The following is a 22,309-nucleotide window of genomic DNA, read 5'->3' as shown; positions in this document are numbered from 1 at the left end:
GTATGTTACTTGTTCTGTTTTTTATACTGTGCTGAATAAATAAATCAAATCAAAATCAAAATCAAAATCAAAATCAACTCTGGGTCAGACCTTCACAGTATCCAGGAGGAATGATCGGACCAATTCGTTTTACAGAGCTGTTTTAGCTCAGAACATTTGATTGAAGTCTGATGTGAGTGTCTGCCTTGAGGTCAATGGACAGCCTTTCTACGAGGTTAAGGTCCGGGGTCTGTCTGGCCTACCTCAAAAGGCAGGGGTTCTGATTTTCAAGGATTGATTTTGATGCTTAAGTCACACAGCTCCTAACTCCAGCTGATGAACAAAGTAAACAGATACAAGACCTATGGACAATACAAATAAATTAAAATGAAAAGAATCTTGGAAACAAACAGGGCATTAGAGGATAAAAGACTTCAAACATAATAAAATAAAATGTCTGCTTAAAATGGGTAAGAATTAGACTTTTAAAAAAAGTAATCTTTCAAAAAGAAATGTGTATTCAATGAGCAATATCAACTCTTCCATACATTTACTTCCATTGGTGTACTCGAGGAAGTATTTCATATACAGTGGGGCAAAAAAGTATTTAATCAGCCACCAATTGTGCAAGTTCTCCCACTTAAAAAGATGAGAGAGGCCTGTAATTTCCATCATAGGTGCACTTCAACTATGAGAGACAAAATGGAAAAAAAAAAAAAAAAATCCAACTGCCCCACTATATATGACATACCGGTACTTTAAAGTGTATTTGATGATTTAATATTGATTTAAAGAGCCCATTTTAAATGCAGTTTTGAACTAGTATCTAAAGCTGTCATATGAATATAATATAGAAAAACATAACATGTTTTCTGCAGAAATCCAGTGGAGGTAGAAGTAAATACTTAATTACACTTGAACAACAGAAGCCGTAACTAAAGAGGACAGATGGTTGTAGTATACTGCATTAACATTTTGTCCCCTTTTACAAGTACGGAAATTCTGACCCTGTAAGTAAAGGCAATTAATGTTGCCACTTTGTAAACGTGTATTAAAAGAAATTTATTACATAAATATGTGCACTTGTAACGTATGTTTGGACAAGAAAATGCAGGAATTACCATCATGGAAAGTGAAACAATGCAATGACAATCCATATCACAGTGTGCAGGTTTGTGAAAGAAAATGTAAACAGATTTAAGTGGGGAGCTCCTGCGTGTTTTCTGAATGATCGCTCTCGATGCCAGAGTGTGTGGATATCGATCTCCCAATGCACCTCTGTGACAACGCTGCTGGAATGGTGGATAAAAGTTTGGCCCTCTTTGCCTCCAGATGAGGTGATTCTCCATCCATACTGGTGGTCAGAGGTGTGAGGTTTTTCAGAAGGGTGCTTAAAACTTGTGAAAGTTCCTCAAGTGTGCATTGATCCTCAATAACATGTACGCAGTCCATGAGTTGTTTAGTGAGTTTGACACATTTCTTCCTCAGGGCGGATTTCCTCGGTCGTTTACGTGGGTTAGTTTCACATTCTGAGGCTGCGACTGTCCCTTTAAGGAAAGAAAATGGAAACATCAACCTATAGTTTTCATTTGAGGTTGGGTTTTTTTTTTAATATTGTTTTCTGATTGTTTTAGTACCATTTATTCCATTCGCATGCCCAGCATGCTCACTTAAATGTGTGACAGCGTAGCGTGTTTCCCATATTACTGGATCTCTCTCCAAGGCCATTCTCAGCATCTTGGAAGCTGCCTTCTTACTTCTTTCTGTGTTTTCATCCACCTAGCATGTAAATATATGGAGATCATAATAGTGGTTATTGAAAGAAATGAAAAGTATCAACGACAGGCAATTCAACACACATGATTCAACTGGGATAAGGCCTTGCTAGAAAATAAAAAAGAATGAAATGAAAGAAAGTAATAGCTTTCAAGAAGGTTTCCCGGAATTATTTGTATCCGTGTTGTTGCCGCCTCGAGCAAAGTGAAGGATTTTCTGAAAGAAATTAGCACGGACGAGCTCACAAACAGGTGTTAAAAATTGGGCATTGAAGTGAATATGTTCTTTATAGACAAAATTAAATAACAAAATGAGCCCATGAACTTAATATCTTCCCCTAAGGAGGACCCTTTATTTCACACACACACAACCACATGTTTTTGCAGTCTTTTGCAACAGTTAATAGCTAACAGTTTTGTGTACGTGTGAAAAAATTGCAAATAAAAAAGTGCAAAAAAATACTGGACGCAAACAAAAAGCACTAAAAACAAGAAGCTGCACTAAACCTTCTGTTCTTACATAGGAGTCACAACAAAAAAAACATAGGAGTCTACTTACAAGACAGTTCGTTATCAGAGATCATTTCAAGAGAAAGTATGTTGTATAGGTACATTGGTGCACTTGGCAGTGATCCATACTTCAATAACCCAGCTGATAACTGATCTGCCTGCAGTCCACAACTGTCATGAAAACATTTGCTTCTCTATGAAACAAAAAAATATAAAAAGTGAGGCCCAAACCACTGAAGAGCGGACATCCTATATCAAGTCAAAAATTGCTTGTAGTTTTACTGAAATAAAAGATTATGCAACACAAAAGAAAACTCTTCCAGGTTCTCTGCCATGTCTCTGCCAATTTCTGCCCTTAATACAACTATTCCACACGTTTCGATCAAATTCACTGCAGAGCTTATATGACTTACATATCATTCGATCTCTAATAGGATTATGTGATCATCAGACACTATCTCATCACCAACCTTGAATTTAGGGAATGTTGCAATCTTGCTGATTGACACGGCTGCTGGGCATCCCACCTTCTTTGTAGATGGCCGACGAGATTTCTGGCTGTCAAGACTATGGTCCTCCAACTATTTAACGAGGAGGGAATTGTAATATAACTACAGAATGTTTACACGCTGGCATTTAAGATATATAAATGTGAAGTGGAGAAGCAGTTGTTGTGTAGGTAAATGAATCTGTGGTGAATTGTGATGTGATAAAAGGACATGCATGCTAACAGAAGACAAACCGATGTATACGAGCACTTCTTGCCCAGTTTCATGAGTGAGTGTGAGAGTGGGTGAAGTGTTTGTGGTGTGGGTGATGCACACACATGCACGTTATATCCGCTTACATAGATGCCTTGTATGCTGCGGGCAACTCACCATCTTTCGTGCCTTTTCCTCGAAGTACTTCCTCTTCTGGGCGACAGCAAGGTCTTTCCCTTGATGGCAGACGAGCCTTTTAGACCCCACAAACATAAAAGGAATCCCTGTGAATTCAATAGCTGGCATCCCGGAGCCGCCAGCCCACTGCCAGTGCACCCGGTTGATGGGTAAGGGCTGCCAATCTGTAACAGATGTATCATTTTGTTAGTCGACTGATGTGCCCATTAACTCACAACATTGGTCATATCCAGCGGATATTAAGATACTGAGCAACTGTCATTTGTACTCCAATAAAGATATCTTGCTGTGGTGAATACTCAGGTAACGCATCACCTCAGTCGTCCCATCCCACCCTGCTGACCAGTTGCCTACTGAAGGTGTAAAATACAGATCATAATCATCTTGGTTATTATGATTACAGTCTGTGTTTGCAATGTATCCAACATACTAAGTAGTGGCTTTAATTGATTTTCTCTCTTCTTTATTTCAACTGCCACAATTTATCCATATCCTACTACAATGGATGAATTGCTTTAAAACTAATTAAAATTGAATAAAATAAATCATTTATTTTTAAGTTTACTACAAAAGTTTTATTCCTTTTTAAAAAAAAAAAGTTTTAATCCAAATATAATCTTATTTACTGACCAAATCACTAACAAATGTTAAATGTCTGCATGTAAAAGTTAAGTAGGCCTATGTGGATCTTACCTGATGAAGGTTAAATTGAGGCGGGATGGAGTCGGGGGCTGTTTAAAAATCCCCATTTTTCCAGTGATTTTAAAGAATTTGTGAAAATGTATAAATACACGAGTGAAATATCACCTGACAAAAAAAATGTATAATCGTCAACGGATAAATCTGACCAACTTCTGTCAATATCATACAAGCCTGTGACTTGTGGGATTTAAATTCAGGACAGATCCTGAAGCACTAACACCAAACCTGCTTTTGAATTATCATCAATTAAGTTGTCACTGCTGCTCTTTAATCTAAAAATATTTTGTTTTAAGATGTAGGAACCACTTAAAGGGAAAAGGTATCGTTTTTTGGCAAAAAGATTAATAACATTTGTAACATAACCATAGTTAGAACCATATAAGCATAACTAACTGTTTGGATTGTAGTGCTTTTACTTCAGTTTGGGCTTTTCTCTCTAGTTAATATTTTGTTTGTTTTGTTTAGTTTATTTTGCTTTTCTTTTACCTTTGTCATTGTAATGGCGGTCCACTGAAAAAGTGATAAACTTAGTGCGCGACTCCTCCTCCAGCTTCGCGATGAGCGCGTCTACTTCGGTGCAGCCCTGAAGCTGTGTCATGTTTCACATTTGTCTCCAAGGAGGGAAAAAGATGCAAATGATGAAGAAGCAAATACGGTTTACAACAAACCGCAACGGTGCGTTTATGAAGCTTTAAGTCATTAACAACAACATCAGCCCGTCCGTCCCGCCGATCCAATCTAACATGAATCTTGAGATTTTGAAAATCGGATCCGTGATGGAACCAAACAAACCCGTGAATTTCTCAGGTGATTTCAGCCACAGGAAGAGGAAGGTCTGGTGTTGCACACTGAACTGAGATCAGTTTGGCGCCTACTACAGTCCTGGAGGTTTAAAAAATGAATTCTCTGGCATTACATGTGATACACCGGTTGAGAGAAGTCTCATGCAACTGAAATGTACTTCAGATCACTAGTTCCAGTATCGAGTAGTGGCTCTTAAAAGTATTTAAATAGTTGGGAGTGTTTTATTGAGAGTGTAACTGATGTATTTTCGATTATACTTTGTCTTGTTGGAAATTGCTAATCAATTCCCTTGATTTTGGAGGTTTAAACTGGATTTCATCATGCGAAAATAGTGCTAATGGTCACCAGTTAACCAGAATGTATGAATTATTTATTTGCACCTGGTTGTCACCTGATATCAAACCAAGAGATAAACTCACGGCACAAAGCGCTGACCAAAGCTGTTGTTTCTGGCTGACGCAGCTGCAGAACTTAGATATTACTTGTGATTTTATCCTTCTTGAGAATGCATCTTGGACAGAACAGTGTGCATGGATGGATACATTATTTTGGAGAACACTCTTTGCTGCAGCCTCTGGGGGACAGCCTGCAGCTAAGTTACACTGACTATTTGAGATTGCCACTGTTCCATATTGTATGGACGGCTTCTTCTTATTTTATTTTCTGCCTCCCTTTCCTTGTGTGTGACATCCTGGGGGATAAATGGCTGTCACAGCCTTCTACGCTCCAAAAACCCCAAAAAATCTAAAGGTATTCCAATAAAGGCCTTCGGTGGTAACAGATGATTTGTTTGATTAACACGCTTCCGTGACTTGATTGTTTTAAAATGATATGTCCTTTATTTCTATCAAAATAATTCACAAAACTATCCTACAACTTAAATGAAAATGATAGTTAACTTAATCTGATAATACAAGTCCAAAGAAGTGGTCAAAAAATTATTTTACAAAAACCTCCCGTCATCACACTGGACATTTGACAAACAAAAGAAAATTCAATCATGTCCCCCGGTGTGTTCTTAACCACTTCAATAAAGGGGAGGGTCTAAAGGTTACCAAACAAAAATTCAACTTAAATGGCCACAACACTAGCCATGGGTGCAACAATTCAAGATACAACCAGGGTGTCGGCCCGCAGCCTCTACATAGCTGCATTGCTCTGGTGTCACCTTGTATAACCATGTGTTTTTAGTGGCTCAGTGGGCATGGAGACCACCCGTGGACTTGCCAGACCAAGCGACTCTACTGGAGCTAACTGCCGGAGTGACAGGGAATCTCCTGCTGTTTGACTTCCAGTACTTCATTTGGCACCTGGTCAATCACAAGATCCGCTGGTTATATGTCATCTTCCACGCTATCCACCCCAATTATTCCTCTCCCTTTGCTCTTGCCACCCAGTGCCTGGGTGGCGGGGAACTGATCATAGTGGGTTTTTGGACCCCCCTGAATCGTGTGATCCTTAAATGTCATCCTCTCAGCACGTGGGCTTTCATGGTACTACACGTGTACGTTTCCATTGAAGATCAATGTGGCTATGATTTCCCCTGGTCCACATCACGTCTGATACCGTTTGGCATCTATGGAGGCCCCGGCAAACACGATGTGCACCATCAGAAGCCCAACACCAATTTTGCACCGCACTTTAGTGCCTGGGATAAAATATTTGGCACACATGCCGATCTAAAGTCAAGTGCTATGAATTAGCAGAGAGTTGACAGTATTTAGAGGGTTGTGCTTTTATGTTGCTATGTTTGGTATAAATCAGTGCTTATGACAATAAACATTAAGGCAAAAATAATAACAATTTGTTAATTATGTTACGGAATTTGCTTTCATTTACACATAAATATGTTATCCAGATAATTCCTATAAATGTGTGATTTTTTAAATTTGAAACAGATTCTGCTTTTACCATGACTTACTTTACACTCCTGCTTATATAAACTGTGTTTTCAAGATTTATTTTGATTATCTTCTTTAAAATAAGAGAAAAGGACAGCATTTTTATAAAGATATCTGTATAAAGTATAAACATGTTTAACCTCACTCCAGCTTAATCAAGATGCATGGCTCTATGTTCTGTTCACCGATTTCTATTTTGACAGCAGTTTTTCTTCTTACATCTATTCACGCCATACAACTTGACCAGTAACTCCCGACTGTATGTAAAAATCTATGATGTGTAATGATCTACATCGATATATATTTGACTTTGACGATGAACGATCGAATAGCATTAATACAAAATGAAAATATCAATCTATGTATGTATGTATGTATGTATGTATGTATGTATGTATGTATGTATGTATGTATGTATGTATGTATGTATGTATGTATGTATGTATGTATGTATGTATGTATGTATGTATGTATGTATGTATGTATGTATGTATGTATGTATGTATGTATGTATGTATGTGTGAATATATGTGTGTAAATGGATGTGTATATGTATAGGTGTATGTGTGTGTATGTATGTGTATATTTGTGTGTATTTATATACATATATATATATATATATATATATATATATATATATATATATATATATATATATATACAGTGTATATATATATATATATATATATATACAGTGTATATATATATGTATGTATGTATATCGTAATGTGCACTTTTGTGTCTTTTTCTTATATTTGTATATGTACCGTTTGTTTTATGCTTGTGCATGTTTGAGACAAATAAAAATCAAATCAAATATTGATCTTAGGCTCCTGAATCCAATCAAAATCTTTGTGAAATGAATCAATGTAACATCTTCACCCTTAAAAGTGACCTTTCTCCATGCATAGCAGTGCACACATTCAGCCACTAGGTGGCAGCAAATCACTCCTTTTCCCTTTTCGATTAACCGCAACAATTTTTTTTTAAGCATGTCACATATATAATAAAGACTAGGTTGTTGTTGGTTATAGAACATTAATTAAGCTGTGTGTATTTATTGTTTGGGCTTATAATATATTTTGCGTGAGTGCTGTTGTTTGCGGATATAATCCGGTAGTTATTCCGGTTGACCTGTGTGTGTCAGGGACATGGAGAGCCGTCACTGACTGCTGCAGCTGGCGGGGACGTGTTTTCAGACATCAACCCCGGCTTCAAGATGGGGCACTGTGGCGTCACGTCGTCGAAAACAGTCCTGGTTTTCCTGAACCTGATATTCTGGGTAGGTTTGAAGGGCTGTGCGCCACGGACGGCACCCCGGCTATAGGCTGATTTATGGTGCTGCGTTACACCAACGCAGAGCACACGGCGTAGGGTGCGCGTCGCCGCGTACCGTACGCCGTTGGCTTTGCGTCGATTTAACGCAGAACCATAAATCAGCCTTATCTGGCTGCGGCCAGCTGCTCAACTAGCTGCACGTCCCGGTTCAGGATCAAAGGACAACCATTTCACCCCGTTAAATACAAATTAAGAAGTTGTGAAATTTGGGGAAATGGTACTTTAACTTGAAGCGACCCTTTTGTTTAAGCTGTCTTTGGAGTTGAGCTTTGACTTTTGCACCAGGAGGTTCAGACAACATGACTCAGCAGAACTCGCAGCTCAGAGGAAACGCAGCTTTCCATTAACATTTGATTTAAAATAAAGAAAAAGAAAGCATTACTTTATAGTTTGTGTCCCTGAAATGAAAAACTTGCAATTTGGGGGAAAAGAAATCTAATTAGGCTTGAATTCACATTTATTTATTTTTATGAAGGGCTTACAGTGTCTTAGTGATGATATACATTTCATGTAAAACGAATATCAACACCCTTGAGAAGTTGTTGACCTTGTTGGGTGTATTGAAACAGGAGAGCACTGCTAGATCCTCTTTGAAACGGTGCCAATTATTAAAGTCATAACTCAAAATGAGATGACTTATGCAGTTTACAATTGATTGACTGATTGATTTGCATTTCTAAATTGAACCAGGGGTGAATGTGAGTGTATCTGGTGGGTTATCATCTCCACCACTTGGAGAAAAAGGAGCCCCTTAATCATCTTCTCCTGTTTGTGACCTGAAGTAAACAAATCACTTGACATCTATTATTTGAAGCAATAATGTTATAATGCCGATATCTAAATATCTTTAAAAAAATATGGTATAAAGTGCCTGACAAAGGATTTAAAATAATTGACAAATGAAATAATGCATCCCACTGCAAAGACGGTTGTTTTCATACTTTCTTTTTCTGCAGCATGTTACATCACTGATCTGATTGATTGATTGTTTTTTTGCAGCAGCCCAATAATATTGTTTTCATTTTTATGTATATCCACATGGCAGAATCAAGACCCTTGCTTAAATATGCCAAAAAAACATTTTTAAGTAATACACCTTTAACCTTTTTACAATTACTCTGTGGGTTGCAATGTAATTTGAACATTTCTTCTTGTTGCAACACGCAGGCTGCTGCTGGTATCTTGTGCTACGTTGGAGCCTACGTCTTCATTACTTACGATGACTATGATCACTTCTTTGAGGACGTGTACACTCTCATCCCCGCAGTCGTCATCATAGCAGTTGGAGCCCTCCTCTTCATTACTGGGCTCTTTGGGTGCTACGCTACTGTCAGAGAGAGCCACTGTGGACTGACAACGGTAAATAAGCCAGTTTCTAAATCATCCTCAAGAGTTAATACAGCTTACAATATCAGTTGTTAGAAGTAGGTGGAAAAAGGTGTATGTGTTGTAGCCTATATGTATCTTCAATCTTGAAATGTAATTCACAGTTTGTCGTCATTCTGCTGCTGGTTTTCATCACGGAAGTGGCAGTGGTGGTTCTCGGATACGTTTACAGAGCAAAGGTGAGAAAGTCAAATATAATCTGGTGTATATTTGTTCTCACTGCTGTTGTGTGATACTTGTCATCCGCTCATAACCTTGTCTAAAGTGATTGCCACAGTATGATCTGAAACGTCCAGAGAGATGTGGCAAGAAATATTGTGACACCTTTCTTAACTATTATCAGGTTGAAGATGAGGTTAATAGTTCCATCATGAAAGTGTACGATGAGTACAATGGCACCAACAGCAATGCTCAGAGCCGTGCCATCGACTACATTCAGAGACAGGTAAGGACAAAGCCGTCTTTATTTGATCACCAGTCTTGTGATGCGTTTCCATGTAGCTCAAACCAATATTGGACGTTTGTTGTTTTTCTTATACAGCTTCAGTGTTGTGGGATCCACAATTACTCGGACTGGCAGCGTACACGCTGGTATGAAGAATCAAAGAACAACAGCGCACCCATCAGTTGTTGCAAATCTAACATAGCAAGCTGCACAGGTTCCCTTACCCGCCCTGAGGATCTCTACCAAGAAGTAAAAATCCTCTAAATCCGTCTCTCTTTTGACCCCTCCACCAGAAATATTCATGTTTGCTTGAACATATCTTTTGACTTGTGTGTAGGGTTGTGAAGCCCTTGTTGTGAAGAAGTTGAAGGAGATAATGATGTACGTTATCTGGACCGCATTGACATTTGCTGCCATACAGGTACTTTACTTCTATTAAGACACTATTCTTATTTCTGTACTTTTTCTTTTTTTAACTTTTGCCCATTTGCCAAATAACACACACATGGTTGAATTAAATGAAATTTGATGTGTGAGATGGAAATTCTGTACAGATAACAGATCTTATTAATGCAGAATCACATGGAAGGAAGAACTATTGTGTTTTGATTACCCAAAGAATCAGAAATGCATATCAAGTACTGAAGCACTAGCTTTTATCAGCGTTGGTGTATTTTTCCTACAAGGGAGGGTGAGGGTTTGGGATCTGGACTGTTGTCAGCCTGCAATGTCACTTGACTTGACTGCATCTCATACTATGAATCTCAAGGGTTTAGATTTGAAGGCGAGGCTCTCCGTTCACAGGTCAGTCTGTGTTTCTAACCGATGGTCACAAACTCTGGGTGGTGACTGAGAGAATGAGATAGAGGCAGCTGTTCCTTCTGCTGGGTTGGTTGGACTCTCCCTTTTAAGATGGGATGTGAAGCTCAACATTTGAGGGTGGAGTTGCTGCTCCCCCACACCATAAGGAGCAGATTAAGGTGGTTTCGAAATCTGGTTAAGATTCTCTGTGGATGCATTCCCAGGGAGGAGTTTTGTCCAACCAGGTGGAGGCCCCGGGGTGTAGCCTGGGCACGGTGAATAGATGGGTCACTCGGCTGAATTGTGGAAAAGCCTTGTTTCCCCAGAAGAGCTGGAGAAGTTGGCTGGCAAGAGGGAGCTCTGGCCCTTTTTTCTCAGGTTGCTGCCCCCACGACCCAATCCCAGATAAGTGGATGGGTGGATACAATGGTCTACATATTTGTTATTGAAGGGTCTGTGGAGTGGGGGAAAGAACTCCTGTGTATTTTAAAACTAATAATGGTCTCTCCTCCAGGTGCTGGGGATGCTGTGTGCTTTTATCGTGCTGTGCCGCAGAAGCAGAGATCCTGCCTACGATCTACTGATTACAGAGGGCACCCGTGCATAAACGCTGCATCCCTCTGTAACCCTCCTTCAGAATTGTGTAATTGGTGAGAGCATGAAAAAACAAAATCTGTTACCATGTTAACTATCACACAATACATTTACTTTATATATTTCAGGTTTTTCAAAGAAAAAGCTTTAGGCCAAATTCATTGACAGTCATAAGGAAAAGAGATCTTTCCTCTGTTCTAAAGATGACATGAGGATGTAAAAGCTTGTTTTTTTTTAACCTAAAACAGTCTTTACTGAGGTAGTCTCTACTATACACACTCACTTAAACAGGTGAGTGTATAGGGAGAGACTGTATTAAAGCTTACTTTTAATATCTGTATTTTAATTGAATTAAAAAGACAATTTCCGGTTTTACCTTCTCTGCTACTACTTTAAGTATTACTATTAAAGTGTGTCTGCTGTATAGAAATGTTACCTTTCACCAGTATAAGGAACAAATAATACCAGAGCCCAAGTAAATGGTACTGCATGATTTTGTGTGCGAATTATATAACTTGATTATCTTTGGCCTAATTGATGTTTACTTTAAGGAGGAAACCTAAACTCGATAGATTTTTATCTCACTGCTGTTTGTTTTGGTCTCAACGCTCCACTGCGTGTAGTTTTAAAACACGCTCTGTTGTTATTTAGCAGGGAATGACTTAAGAATGTAAATAGAATGTATGTAAGGTGAAAGATTGAAATTAAACAGCATTTGTTTTCTGGTTTAAGTTTCACTGCCACAGCATGTGTTTCTTTTCAGCTGATTTGTTCTTTGTTTTATTTCCTTTCTGTAAAGACAAAAAGTAAATTTACTGGGTGTTAGCACTGCAAAGACTGAACCCAAATAAAGGATATCAATGTTTAAGAATTTCCCATGATGGAGAAGTGTAAAGAGGTTCTTAAAGTAGATTTAGTTATCCAAGTAACTTTACATATATGTCACATGTGACTGTTATCTCTGAGCAAACATTGTAAACGTTCTCGCCAATCTGAAAGGACTCCACTCTCGTTACCTGAAGAGACTGACTGGGCATTTACCCACCGCAGAGTAACTGGACACCAAAGAGATCAGACTGCTCAGCCACATGACCTGTAAAGAGTCTTTACAGATTTTGTAATCTGAATTAAAAAAAATAGCCTTTGCCACAAAAGTAAACCAGTGATAAAATAAATACAAAGGACAGTGGAGCAGCACATGCTAAAAAGCATGTTTGTATAGAGAGAAAACACATCCTGGAGATGCAACCTCCATGTTGAATAAATACAATACAAACAGTAAATGATTTTCAGCTCAATGGGAATAATCATTCTGCCAGACTTAAAATCACCAAATATGCAACAACCAAAAAACACAATGAATAACTTTTAGTGCAAGAGATCAGCAAATCTAGTTGACAATAGTTTGAGTTATCGGTCGCCTCAGTGTAATTTACATTTCCACCACGAGGTGGTGTGAGAGTTGTGAGTTCAAATCCTATTCATCGGCTTCAGTGATACTTACAATAGAGATAAAAAATTAAAAAAAAAAACTTACAATAGAGGTAAAAGGTCATTTGAAATGACGTTTTTACAAAAAAATGTACATGCCCTCTGATAAACTCAGTCTTTAGAAAGATAAGAGCCTGGAACTAGTCCAGAGGAGCCATTTATTTGCACCATCCACCAGCCGTCTTCACCTGGATCCAAGGCGACCACTACATCCCCAGCCGTAACCGAGAGTTCATCCTCCCTCTAAAGAAAGACAGAAGTGACAATTTAACAGAATCTTTTTTTTTTTTTACATCTTATTTTTTTAAACTAACTATTCGCAATATCTGACCTGAGCTTCATAGGTGTAGACAACTTTGTACTCTGTACTGCTCAGCTGGGGTCCCTGATGTCCAGGAATAGCAGCATATACGCCATCTGATATATTTGCTGAGGACAGAAAATCTGTTACTCAAGGCAGCTTGAAATTTTTAATAAAGAATATCGCATCTAATCAGACCTGTGAAGAGCTGACGATTCTCACAACTCTTTCATGTGAAAACATAGCTGTCATGTGAGCTTTCATAGATAGATAGATATACACACACATACATTTATATTAAAGGAAATCCGTCCATTAGAACTCTATCTTTGTTTTTTTTGCATTGACGGCGCCCTTTTTTTTATAGTTTAAGTGACCTAGAGAGTGATATTTGTTGTCTATAAAAGTTCTTGTTAATTTAGAAACGTTACTATACCAGCAGGCTGCGCAGCTGGTTCGTCGATGTTCAGCTTGGAGCCATTGGGGTAGTTCCCCTGCAGTAGATTTGAAAACCTGCAAGTTGAATATAGTTGTTTGTAAGAGGCTCGCATGAACATTACAGTGCATTAAAAAAAATTATTTCTAAAAGTTTGACATTTTCAGAAAGGTTTGACCTTTTACGGACTCCTCCTACAAAACCAATACTGCTATTTCTCTCGGTTGAAACGTTGCTCTCGTAGTAATTTTGGAATTCAATTGGAGCTGTGGGGGGAAAAAAAGCATTGAATTTCAATTAGGTAAATAGAAAAAAACAAAGCTGCCGCTTGTAAGGTGGCGTCTACCCAGATGGGAGATAAAATGTAAATGAATAACATGGAACATAGTCAAATTAACATGGGGAAAGTTGCAGGTTGAGTCCCTACCAGGGGGGGTTGGCTGGATCTTTTTAGTCTCCACAAAGCAGGCGTTGTCTGCGGCAATGTCACAGGCTTCAAGAATTTTTCTCATGGTCTCGTAACACTGAAAGAGCAGTTTGTCATCAGGGGATTTTAAACAGAAATTGCTGCGACACTGATCACCGAAAACGTCAACATTCACCCACCTCATCATCTTTTACACACTGCATTGAAAAATGGTTACAGTGGACCCATAAGGCATTCCTTTGTACACTGATTCGATCTTCTTCTAGTTGCTGAAACATCTGTAAAGTCACAGAGTCGTTAGTAAATGATCTGAAGAAGCTCTAATGCAGTTTTGTTTCACGTTTGCAATGCACCACATGGCTTTGAGCCTCAACACCTTCAGCACATAAGGTGTGAACCTGTGATTTGCTGTTTTAAATGCTTCATAACAGTCAGAGTGTACTTCTATCTATACTTTCCCTCTATATTTTTTGAGGTTTGTGTGCGCGTGTGAGCACTGCGCTGTGAGGTGTCACTGGCAGCTGCCCTTATAGGGGTGGTTTTGTAGTTGCTGAATGTGTGTTTTACCACAGTTGATGCGATCACTTAAAAGGAAGACTTTGTTGCCCAACTTAGCCGGAAACATTTTTATAGATTAGTGACTCACTGTGTTATAAGGAGAAGTGCTGCATATCCTCACAGACTAAAACAGACCTGTGGTCTTTTCACTCTACGTCAAAGCTCGCATGTTTTAGCCATACCTCGCACGTCTCGATGTGTGTTGATTCCCACTCTTGACGGACCTTGTCGAGCTGCAGAAGGGTTGACTTGTACTGTTTCTCTAGAGATGAAAGATGTTCAAATAACCCAGTGTTAGTTAAAACACAGCCGTGGGGCAATGTCAACAGGCCTGTTTCTGCCTGTTCAATGACGGAAACATTGATGAAGTGAAAGAGGTATGTGAATAGGAACAAAAACAATTACACTGTTGTGAAAGTCATATAAGCCGCTACAGGAAACATAAAAGAGCGCTTGTTCCTTCTCTTAGGAACTTCTAGGAACTACCAAAATAATTATTTTCATATTTCCACCCTTGTCAGTGAGTGTTTGGTGAAAACATGTAGTATTCAACTGTTCTCTCTAGTGATATGAAAATGTTGATGCACAATTCATATATCAGTACAATGTGAGAAGTTCATACGACCCTCGTTCTAAGAAAAAAAGTAGGTGGTAATTTCCTGCAGTTTCCTGGCACGATAATTTTATAATGAAAACTGAACTTTTTAGACTTTTTGTGCTTACCGGCTTCTTCTGCATTCTCTCTGCACTGCTTAGATTTGTTGTTAATCTGAAAAAAAATGATAAAGGATCTTTGCTTGAGCGCTTTCTTGTTTTAGAAACATGACTCCAGATGAGATAAGAATACTTAAAGTATTTCATTCATATCTATAGAGCCTAGTGTGTTTCTATTACATGGTTGTGACTGTTTCGTATTTCTCTGGGGTAAGATTTGACCACACACAACTATGATTATTAGTACTTTCAGTGACTGTGACAGAAAGGAAATTAGTTTACCCCTGCATAATTAACTAATAGCCATAGTGTTTTCTGAATAACTGAATTGAGCTTTACACGTATGGAATGGTTATTTATCTTTGCCGGTGGTAAGTAACAGAGATCTTCTCTAAAAGGCATCCCTCTTTATTTTCCTTCCTCTCTATGATGCTTTCATGAAATTCAAGTTCCAGTTTTTGGCAAATTTGACTGACAAATCGGAAGCACAACTGCAAATGGGATGGGGATGGGGGGGTGGTCATGTGGGTTGCTGTGAAGTTACTCTGTGATGCTATTTCAAGAAATCAATGTACAGGGATTAATTCAGTAATATCTCTGGATTAGCATAAATGTTACTCTTTTCATTGACATGTTTTTTTGCTGCACGCGAGAGACTGCATGACAACACATAAAACATATGTATCACTTGTCTTAGAGCCACACCCAGATGGCTCAGGATTTGTCTAGAGATGAACAGCAAGAACTGAGGATAATGTGGTTTTTCGCTTTACAGGTCCGATTTACATGGACCAATTTTCCACTTTTGAGTACTGCAAAGTGTAAACTGTGACCTTTTCAGTGGAACATATAGATATCTTTCCAAGGAGATCAAGCTGATGAGCAAGCCTGAATGTTGAGATGTTCTTGGTTATTTACTCAAGTTAAAAATTATGAGGCGAGTAACTCGAGAGAGATAGTGTGCAGTGGCGCAGAGTGGGTCTCAGTAGAGAGGGGGCGGAGCATTCTCCATGGGCCCTTATGATAGTCATTTTAACGTTCAACAACACCTCATCCTACCCATCAAACAACATTTATTCTCACTTTTATTGAGCCAAGCCTATAGGCCTATGCTGCAGAAAGCAGAGTAAAGTCACAAACTTGTTCAGAAGAACACATTTTATCGTAATTATAGCCTACAATTTACGATTATATTTGAACGTATCACACAAAACGGGGCCCTATCATTGGGCCCTATGAGCTTGTGGGCCCCGGGGCGCCCGCCCCCTCGCCCCCCCTCTGGCTCTGCTACAGATAGTGTGTAAACACATACACACTCACCACGTTATGTACCTAATTGAGTGGCTGATGAGTGTTGCTCCTTCTACAAACTGAAACGGTTTGTGCCATCATTGAGTCATTTACCTTCTCAATCTGTTTGGGAGTGGCTGTGGGTGCGTTGCCTGTCCTTTCAGCCGTTTCTGACGCCTCATCTGCCTCCCTGCAGCGTTGCTCGTAACATTTTTTTGACTGGGTGTAGGAAAGGGGAAAAAAACAAAACAGAAACCTTCAAGGCTTTGGCACTCACGCTTTGCTCATAAGAATTTAACTCTGAAACTCTAACAGGAAGGATGGGTGGAAGAGTTCAACCATGAAAAAGAAGTCATGTGTGTTCAGTGGGAGAAACATGTTTAAAGGAGAAAAAAAGAAAGAAAGAAGCTCACTTCCTTCCTCTCTGCACAGAAACGCTCAAACATTATTGTTAGGTTTTGTCTTCTCGTCTTTGTTTTCCTCATTTAAACAGAAGTGAGCTGAACTGAAACTGATTATTATGTTGCATCGATTACAATCTGCAGAATTGAAAGGTATTTTTGATTTCAGACTAAAAACTCTGAAATGGTTCAAATGAACGTCCACTTAGACCATTTCCATGAAAACAAACTGAATTTACCTCTGTTGTTTTCTTGTAAAGAGAGACTTTAGTCTTCTGAACTTTTTCCATGATGACTTCATACTAGGTGAAAAAAAAACAGTGAGACAGATTATTTTTATATTCGATATTGTGGTGACACAAATGAGAGGGGGTGGTGGAAAGCATTTCATGGGTACCTTTTTTCTCTGTTCTTTCTGCCGCTCTCTGAACTCTTCCATTCGCTTCACCTCATCCTTGAGTAGTCCTGACAGCTGAACGTGCAAGTTTCCTATGTTTTCTATTTCTGAGGAGAAAAAAAAAGAACAGATAACCAAACTGAAAACTTTATGTGCCTATAAAAAAAACATTCAAAATGTTGATTGTGTATCCTTTGCTTACGTGTTTTCATTTCATCAAATGATGCTCTCAAAGTGCTGTAAAAGCAAAATGGACATTCTTAAAATGACTTTAATGAAGACAATTCACAGATACTACGAAACTGCTGAACAATGAATGATAAGCGTCTGATGAACTGCATCCCCACACACACCTACCAGATCTCATAAAGACCCCCGGCTTTACGTGCGATTGAGATGAGTTCCTTCCCATATTTCTCCTCAGCGGATGCTCTACATCAACAGTTTAAAATAAGAGCAGAACCTCACTTAATAAATGTGGGTACAACTTAGCAAGCAGGGAGTAATGTGCCTATAAACCCACCTCATTTTCAACAGCTCCTCCATGTCTTTGCATGTCCGCCGACCATCATTAAGTCTTTGAATCATAGTCTCATAACCGACATTGCTGATAAACTCAACTCCCTTGAAACACAGAAAACCAGGTAATTCAATATCAGCCATTATAAAAATATTAAAAACAGAAATGAATCAATCTGTTCAATTATATTTGATGCAAATATGCTCAAAATAAAAAAAAAAACAACCCCAAAGTTGTCATCAGTGTTTGACAGCTGATTATTTGAATAGATGATCTGCTCTTTAATTATGATGTTATTGCTCATTTTCATCTAGAAATAAATGGAAATGGAAATTGCATGCTAGGTCGTGAGTGGAAACAAGTGGGAGATGTGCCAAATGTCCCCAACAGCAGAAATGACAGGATACTTTGCATATAGAAACTAAAATTGGAATGAAAATAGGACATGAAAGCTAAGATGTACACACAAACTGAACGCCATGGCTGACTGCATCTCATGCTTGTTGCTGGTCGTCTAGCTCAGTGATGGAAGCCAAGAAGGATCAACAAAGACAAAAAGAGCTATGGGTAACACCTTATTGTCAGTGGTTATCATGGTAATAGCCCTGTGGGGAAGTGCTGCTTTGCTCTTTGAACTAAAAAATAAAACATTTTTCTCTGTGTATGACATACTTTATTACTACATTCATCAGTGCTCACAAGAATCCATCAATGAGTTTCGAGATTAGAAAAAGCAACAAAAAAGAGCAGAGATGGGAGTCCAAAGAAAGGATAAAGTGTAGTAAATTTAAGTCACTCTACAACTAAACACATGCCGAGTCTGTGTTAAAAAAAACAAGTTTTTTTCTTTTACTGCTGAACTCTCATTCAAGTCTGCAGTGATCATAATGACTGACACTCACAGCTCAGTAAACCTTCTAACAATCATCACACAAAACATGAGGAGAGGAATTAAAAACTACACAAACTCACCCAGAAGGCATCTTTAAATTGTAAAGCCATCTTTTCGGCGGTGAATAAGTAGTACCTGTACGAGAAGTTAACTTTAAAACCTCCTGCTGTGTAACAGACTGAGGCTTGATGCAAGCGAAATGGATCATGACACATTCAGGAAACAAGCCTTCACCCAGCAACTCTCACCAACTTAGTCATTTGATTCAAATGAGGAAGAGCTGCAACATGCCTGCAGTTACTACAAATGAGCTCACATGTGAAATGATAGTTAACCATTCAAATGACTTGCTTAACTACAGTAAAAACAAACTTGTTTAAATGATTATTATTTTGAACACCACCTAAGTGTATTTGGTGAAATATTGTTAAAATGGCCTCATACAGTTTTTGAAATTGGACTCTGTACCTCACTGTTTGTTAAGGCTCTATGCACAATGATCTGACACAATAACAGGAATTTCCTATAATATTATGCAATCCAGTAGTTAGTCTGACAGATTCAGACATTTTGTATTTTTAATTAGGGCCCGAGCACTGCGAGTGCGAGGACCCAATTGTATCTGTAGTGTATATTATTATTATTAATCATTATTATAAGGCCCTATTGTATGTGTAGGAGTTCTCGTTGTTTTTCTCGTTTTAATTTATTTTTTTCTTCCGAAGAAATGAGGGCCTTTTTTCCCCCCTAAACGTGCCCCAAAAGTCACCAAATGCCTGGCCTGGCAAAAAATTTGATATTTAATGGTTTGCATTAATGGGCGTGGCAAAATGGCTCAACAGCGCCCCCTAGAAAACTTCGTGCCTCAAGCCCCACAATAGGGTTTGACGTACATGCACGAAAATCGGTACACACCTGTATCATGTCGCAACTTAAAGAAAAGTCTCTTGGCGCCATGGCCGAAACCGAACAGGAAGTCGGCCATTTTGAATTAATTGTGTAATTTTGGCGCAATTTATGCAATCTTCAGGCGTTTCTTCGCCCGAACCATAACGTGAACCCAGGTGTGTTATACATCAAAATATTCGTCTCCATCCTGCGACGATGCGCATTACTTTTCTCAGTCAAAAGCGTTACTGTGGCGACGATAGGCGCTAAAACACGCGCCCCCCCTCATCTGATTGGTCCATATTTGATAGTTCCTACTTTCTGCCATAACTTTTGAATGGTTTGACATAAAGAGTCGTGGGTGGTGTCATCTGACTCGGTTTTGAGTCCTTGACCATAACTGGTGCAAATTGCACGCGTGAGGGCCCTCGGTGCTTGCAGCTTTAATAATAATAATAATAATAATAATAATAATTATTATTATTATTATTATTATTATTATTATTATTATTATTATTATTATTATTATTATTAGCAGGGGTGCACACAAGCCGGTACTCGAGGGCTAGTCTACTGCATGTTTTAGATCACAGGTGTCAAACTGAATCCCAGAAGGGCCGGTGTGCTGCATGTTTTAGATGTTTCACTGCTTTAACACACCTGATTCTAATTAATCATCATCACCAGCTTGTCATCAAAGTCTGGATAGTTCTGTTGATGACACAGTCACTTGTATCATGGTGCAATGAAGCAGGGAAACATCTAAAACCTGCAGGGACACCGGCCCTCGAGGACTGGAGTCCGACACTCCTGTTTTAGATGTTTCCCTGTCTTCAACACACCTGATTCTAATCACTGGTCGTCATCAACATGTCATCAAGGTTTACACAACTCTGTTGTCTATCAGGGTTGTGTTGAGGCAGGGAAACATCTAAAACGTGCAGTAGACTGGCCCTCGAGTACCGGCTTGTGTGCACCCCTGGTTATTAGGGCCCAAGCACTGACAGTGTGAAGGCCCTATTGTATCTGTAGGAATGTTTTTTTTTTCCGACGAAATGAGGGCCTTTTTGCCCCCCTAAACGTGCCCGAAAAGCACCAAATTTTGCACGCAAGCCAGGCCTGGCGAAAAATTTGATATTTAATGGTTTGCATTAATGGGCGTGGCGGCGCAGGGGTAGGGAACCCTGGTCCTAGAGAGCCGCAGTCCTGAATGTTTTAGATGTTTCACTGCTTCTTTACACCCTGATACAAAGGACTGTGTCACTAACACACTTGTGCAGACCTGAATGAGAAGCTGGTGACCATCATTAATTAAAATCAGGTGTGTTGATGCAAGGAGATATCCAAAACATGCAGGACTACGGCTCTCTAGGACCAGGGTTCCATACCCCTGTTTTAGTGCAAGAGATCAGCAAATCTAGTTGACAATAGTCAACGTTATTGGTCGCCTCAGTGTAATTTACATTTCTACCACCAGGTGGTGTGAGAGTTGTGAGTTCAAATCTTATTCATGGGCTGATTGGGATCTTTTTTATGGGATTTATTGGCTTCTATGTAACTGTAGAGTTAAAAATATTTTTTTATGAAAGCATATTTTTAGGCAAGAGAGTTTTAATAAAGCTAAATTGTGGGGTATATCCTGTGGAAATATTTTCACATTTTTATGATACATCCTTGAGTTTTAACAAATATAGCCTCTTTGTTAAAAAATCTCAAGGATTGAGCAGGACCCTGGTAGCGTCTCTGAAACAACGTCTTGCACGCCTGCAAAGGAAATCAAATCACGTGAGACCACTGTCTCAAAAACCTTTTGCTACTGTGTGAGTGACTGTGGCCTCAGCCACTAAGAGAACCACTGACTCACAGCCTGCCGTCTGTATTAGCCAATTAGAGCTGTTCCCAGATCTGCAGGACTTCAAATCCCACAGTGCTTTGCTGCATCAAGCCCCTCCCCACAGTTTGGGTATCACAACTCCTCATCAACCTGTTTGATCACCTGAAACCGGTAAGCCTCGTTTCTCGTCCGTTCTGACAATATGGACATATCAGAATTGATTCGTTTTTAGGTAGGCATTTAGCTAAGCAAAGTAGGCTATTAAAGACAACAACAAAAAAACATATTAAACTAGAAAAAAAAAGCTTAATGTCTACAACAGGGGTGGCCAACCCGTGGCTCTTTGCCCGGTGTCATGCGGCTCTTGCGACTTTATTTGATAGGTGCAGTATATACTCAAAAAGTATACATAAGTTCGGCAAACTTTTGAGTTAATATCAGTAGTATGCATTAATTCGGACGTACTACTCAGAGTTGTTACCATGGTAACAACTCCTGTCATAGCAGCAGTAGCAGCGCACCGCTCTGCTCTTTCCCATTTATCCTGGCCCAAACAAGATGACATTATATAATATTATTATATACAAATATTATAATATTAATATTATATAATAATATTATTCTACTTAATATTATACTTATGAGATATACGTATCTGCGCAGCACTTATCAACCAAACACCGCTGCATTGCATTGTGGGAAGTTTCTGCTTAGCTAGTGTCCATCAATCCATACTAATACATTTCTCCGGAATGAGTATGGATAGCGCATACTATTGAGTACATAATGTTTCGGACGCACTAAAAAATTTCACATACTGTTTTTGCTTACTCATTAGGGTGGAAGTATGGAATTTCGGATGCAGCCAGACAGTAGAAAGTGGGGGCAAAATATGCCGCGACTGGAATTAAACCCGCGTCGCTGTACAGGGGAAGGTGTACATAAATTGCCTGCTCAACCCGTTGAACAATACGGGCGCGCAATCCACTTTCAAAATGGCAGGGAAAAAATGCAAGTCATCACGAC

The 22,309-nt window shown here is 39.1% G+C and overlaps 4 protein-coding genes across 5 annotated transcripts; 2 read left to right on the top strand and 2 right to left on the bottom strand.

Annotated features, from left to right (window-relative positions):
• Positions 1-1,016: 1,016 nt before the first annotated feature.
• Positions 1,017-4,662, bottom strand: si:dkey-31c13.1 (uncharacterized protein LOC100002197 homolog). The gene is made up of 5 exons (XM_061722641.1): positions 4,352-4,662; positions 3,143-3,327; positions 2,735-2,845; positions 1,617-1,758; positions 1,017-1,526 (listed from the first exon to the last, which is right to left on the bottom strand). The coding sequence occupies exons 1-5, from the start codon at positions 4,461-4,463 to the stop codon at positions 1,177-1,179; spliced, it is 900 nt and encodes a 299-aa protein (XP_061578625.1). The 5' UTR covers positions 4,464-4,662; the 3' UTR covers positions 1,017-1,176.
• Positions 4,663-5,174: 512 nt separating this feature from the next.
• ch25hl1.2 (cholesterol 25-hydroxylase like 1, tandem duplicate 2) lies at positions 5,175-6,372 on the top strand. The gene is given in 2 exon segments (XM_061722784.1): positions 5,175-5,374; positions 5,760-6,372. Coding segments are annotated over 2 exon segments (813 nt in total).
• A 1,308-nt stretch (positions 6,373-7,680) lies between these two features.
• Positions 7,681-11,865, top strand: tspan3a (tetraspanin 3a). The gene is made up of 7 exons (XM_061721854.1): positions 7,681-7,852; positions 9,076-9,267; positions 9,399-9,473; positions 9,638-9,739; positions 9,836-9,988; positions 10,077-10,160; positions 11,055-11,865. The coding sequence occupies exons 1-7, from the start codon at positions 7,790-7,792 to the stop codon at positions 11,145-11,147; spliced, it is 762 nt and encodes a 253-aa protein (XP_061577838.1). The 5' UTR covers positions 7,681-7,789; the 3' UTR covers positions 11,148-11,865.
• A 137-nt stretch (positions 11,866-12,002) lies between these two features.
• Positions 12,003-18,799, bottom strand: pstpip1a (proline-serine-threonine phosphatase interacting protein 1a). 2 transcript variants are annotated; one of them, XM_061721852.1, is made up of 15 exons: positions 18,642-18,799; positions 17,673-17,773; positions 17,507-17,581; positions 17,352-17,386; positions 17,150-17,256; positions 16,992-17,054; positions 16,466-16,570; positions 15,071-15,116; positions 14,530-14,609; positions 13,969-14,067; positions 13,790-13,886; positions 13,541-13,628; positions 13,363-13,439; positions 12,957-13,054; positions 12,003-12,868 (listed from the first exon to the last, which is right to left on the bottom strand). In XM_061721852.1, the coding sequence occupies exons 1-15, from the start codon at positions 18,774-18,776 to the stop codon at positions 12,737-12,739; spliced, it is 1,338 nt and encodes a 445-aa protein (XP_061577836.1). In that variant the 5' UTR covers positions 18,777-18,799; the 3' UTR covers positions 12,003-12,736. The 2 variants fall into 2 exon arrangements, with proteins under 2 accessions (XP_061577836.1, XP_061577837.1); XM_061721853.1 differs by lacking the exon at positions 12,957-13,054 and having other exon boundaries at positions 12,728-12,868.
• Between the last annotated feature and the right edge of the window lie 3,510 nt (positions 18,800-22,309).

The sequence above is a fragment of the Cololabis saira genome, chromosome 5 (genome assembly GCF_033807715.1).
Source record: "Cololabis saira isolate AMF1-May2022 chromosome 5, fColSai1.1, whole genome shotgun sequence".
In the NCBI taxonomy this organism is placed as follows: domain Eukaryota; kingdom Metazoa; phylum Chordata; class Actinopteri; order Beloniformes; family Belonidae; genus Cololabis; species Cololabis saira.
Note: the sequence above shows the minus strand (reverse complement) of the source record. Positions and strands in the feature narration are given on the sequence as shown.

Coding starts and splice junctions, on each gene's coding strand:
- si:dkey-31c13.1 (XM_061722641.1), bottom strand. CDS start 4,463: ATGACACAGCTTCAGGGCTGCACCGAAGTAGACGCGCTCATCGCGAAG. Junction 3,328..4,351: donor CCGCCATTACAATGACAAAG/GTAAAAGAAAAG, acceptor CATCTGTTACAG/ATTGGCAGCCCTTACCCATC. Junction 1,759..2,734: donor CAACATTCCCTAAATTCAAG/GTTGGTGATGAG, acceptor TTTACATGCTAG/GTGGATGAAAACACAGAAAG.
- tspan3a (XM_061721854.1), top strand. CDS start 7,790: ATGGGGCACTGTGGCGTCACGTCGTCGAAAACAGTCCTGGTTTTCCTG. Junction 7,853..9,075: donor TCCTGAACCTGATATTCTGG/GTAGGTTTGAAG, acceptor TGCAACACGCAG/GCTGCTGCTGGTATCTTGTG. Junction 9,268..9,398: donor GCCACTGTGGACTGACAACG/GTAAATAAGCCA, acceptor TGTAATTCACAG/TTTGTCGTCATTCTGCTGCT.
- pstpip1a (XM_061721852.1), bottom strand. CDS start 18,776: ATGTGTCATGATCCATTTCGCTTGCATCAAGCCTCAGTCTGTTACACA. Junction 17,387..17,506: donor GGGGGTCTTTATGAGATCTG/GTAGGTGTGTGT, acceptor TTGCTTTTACAG/CACTTTGAGAGCATCATTTG. Junction 13,629..13,789: donor GATCCAGCCAACCCCCCCTG/GTAGGGACTCAA, acceptor TTCCCCCCACAG/CTCCAATTGAATTCCAAAAT.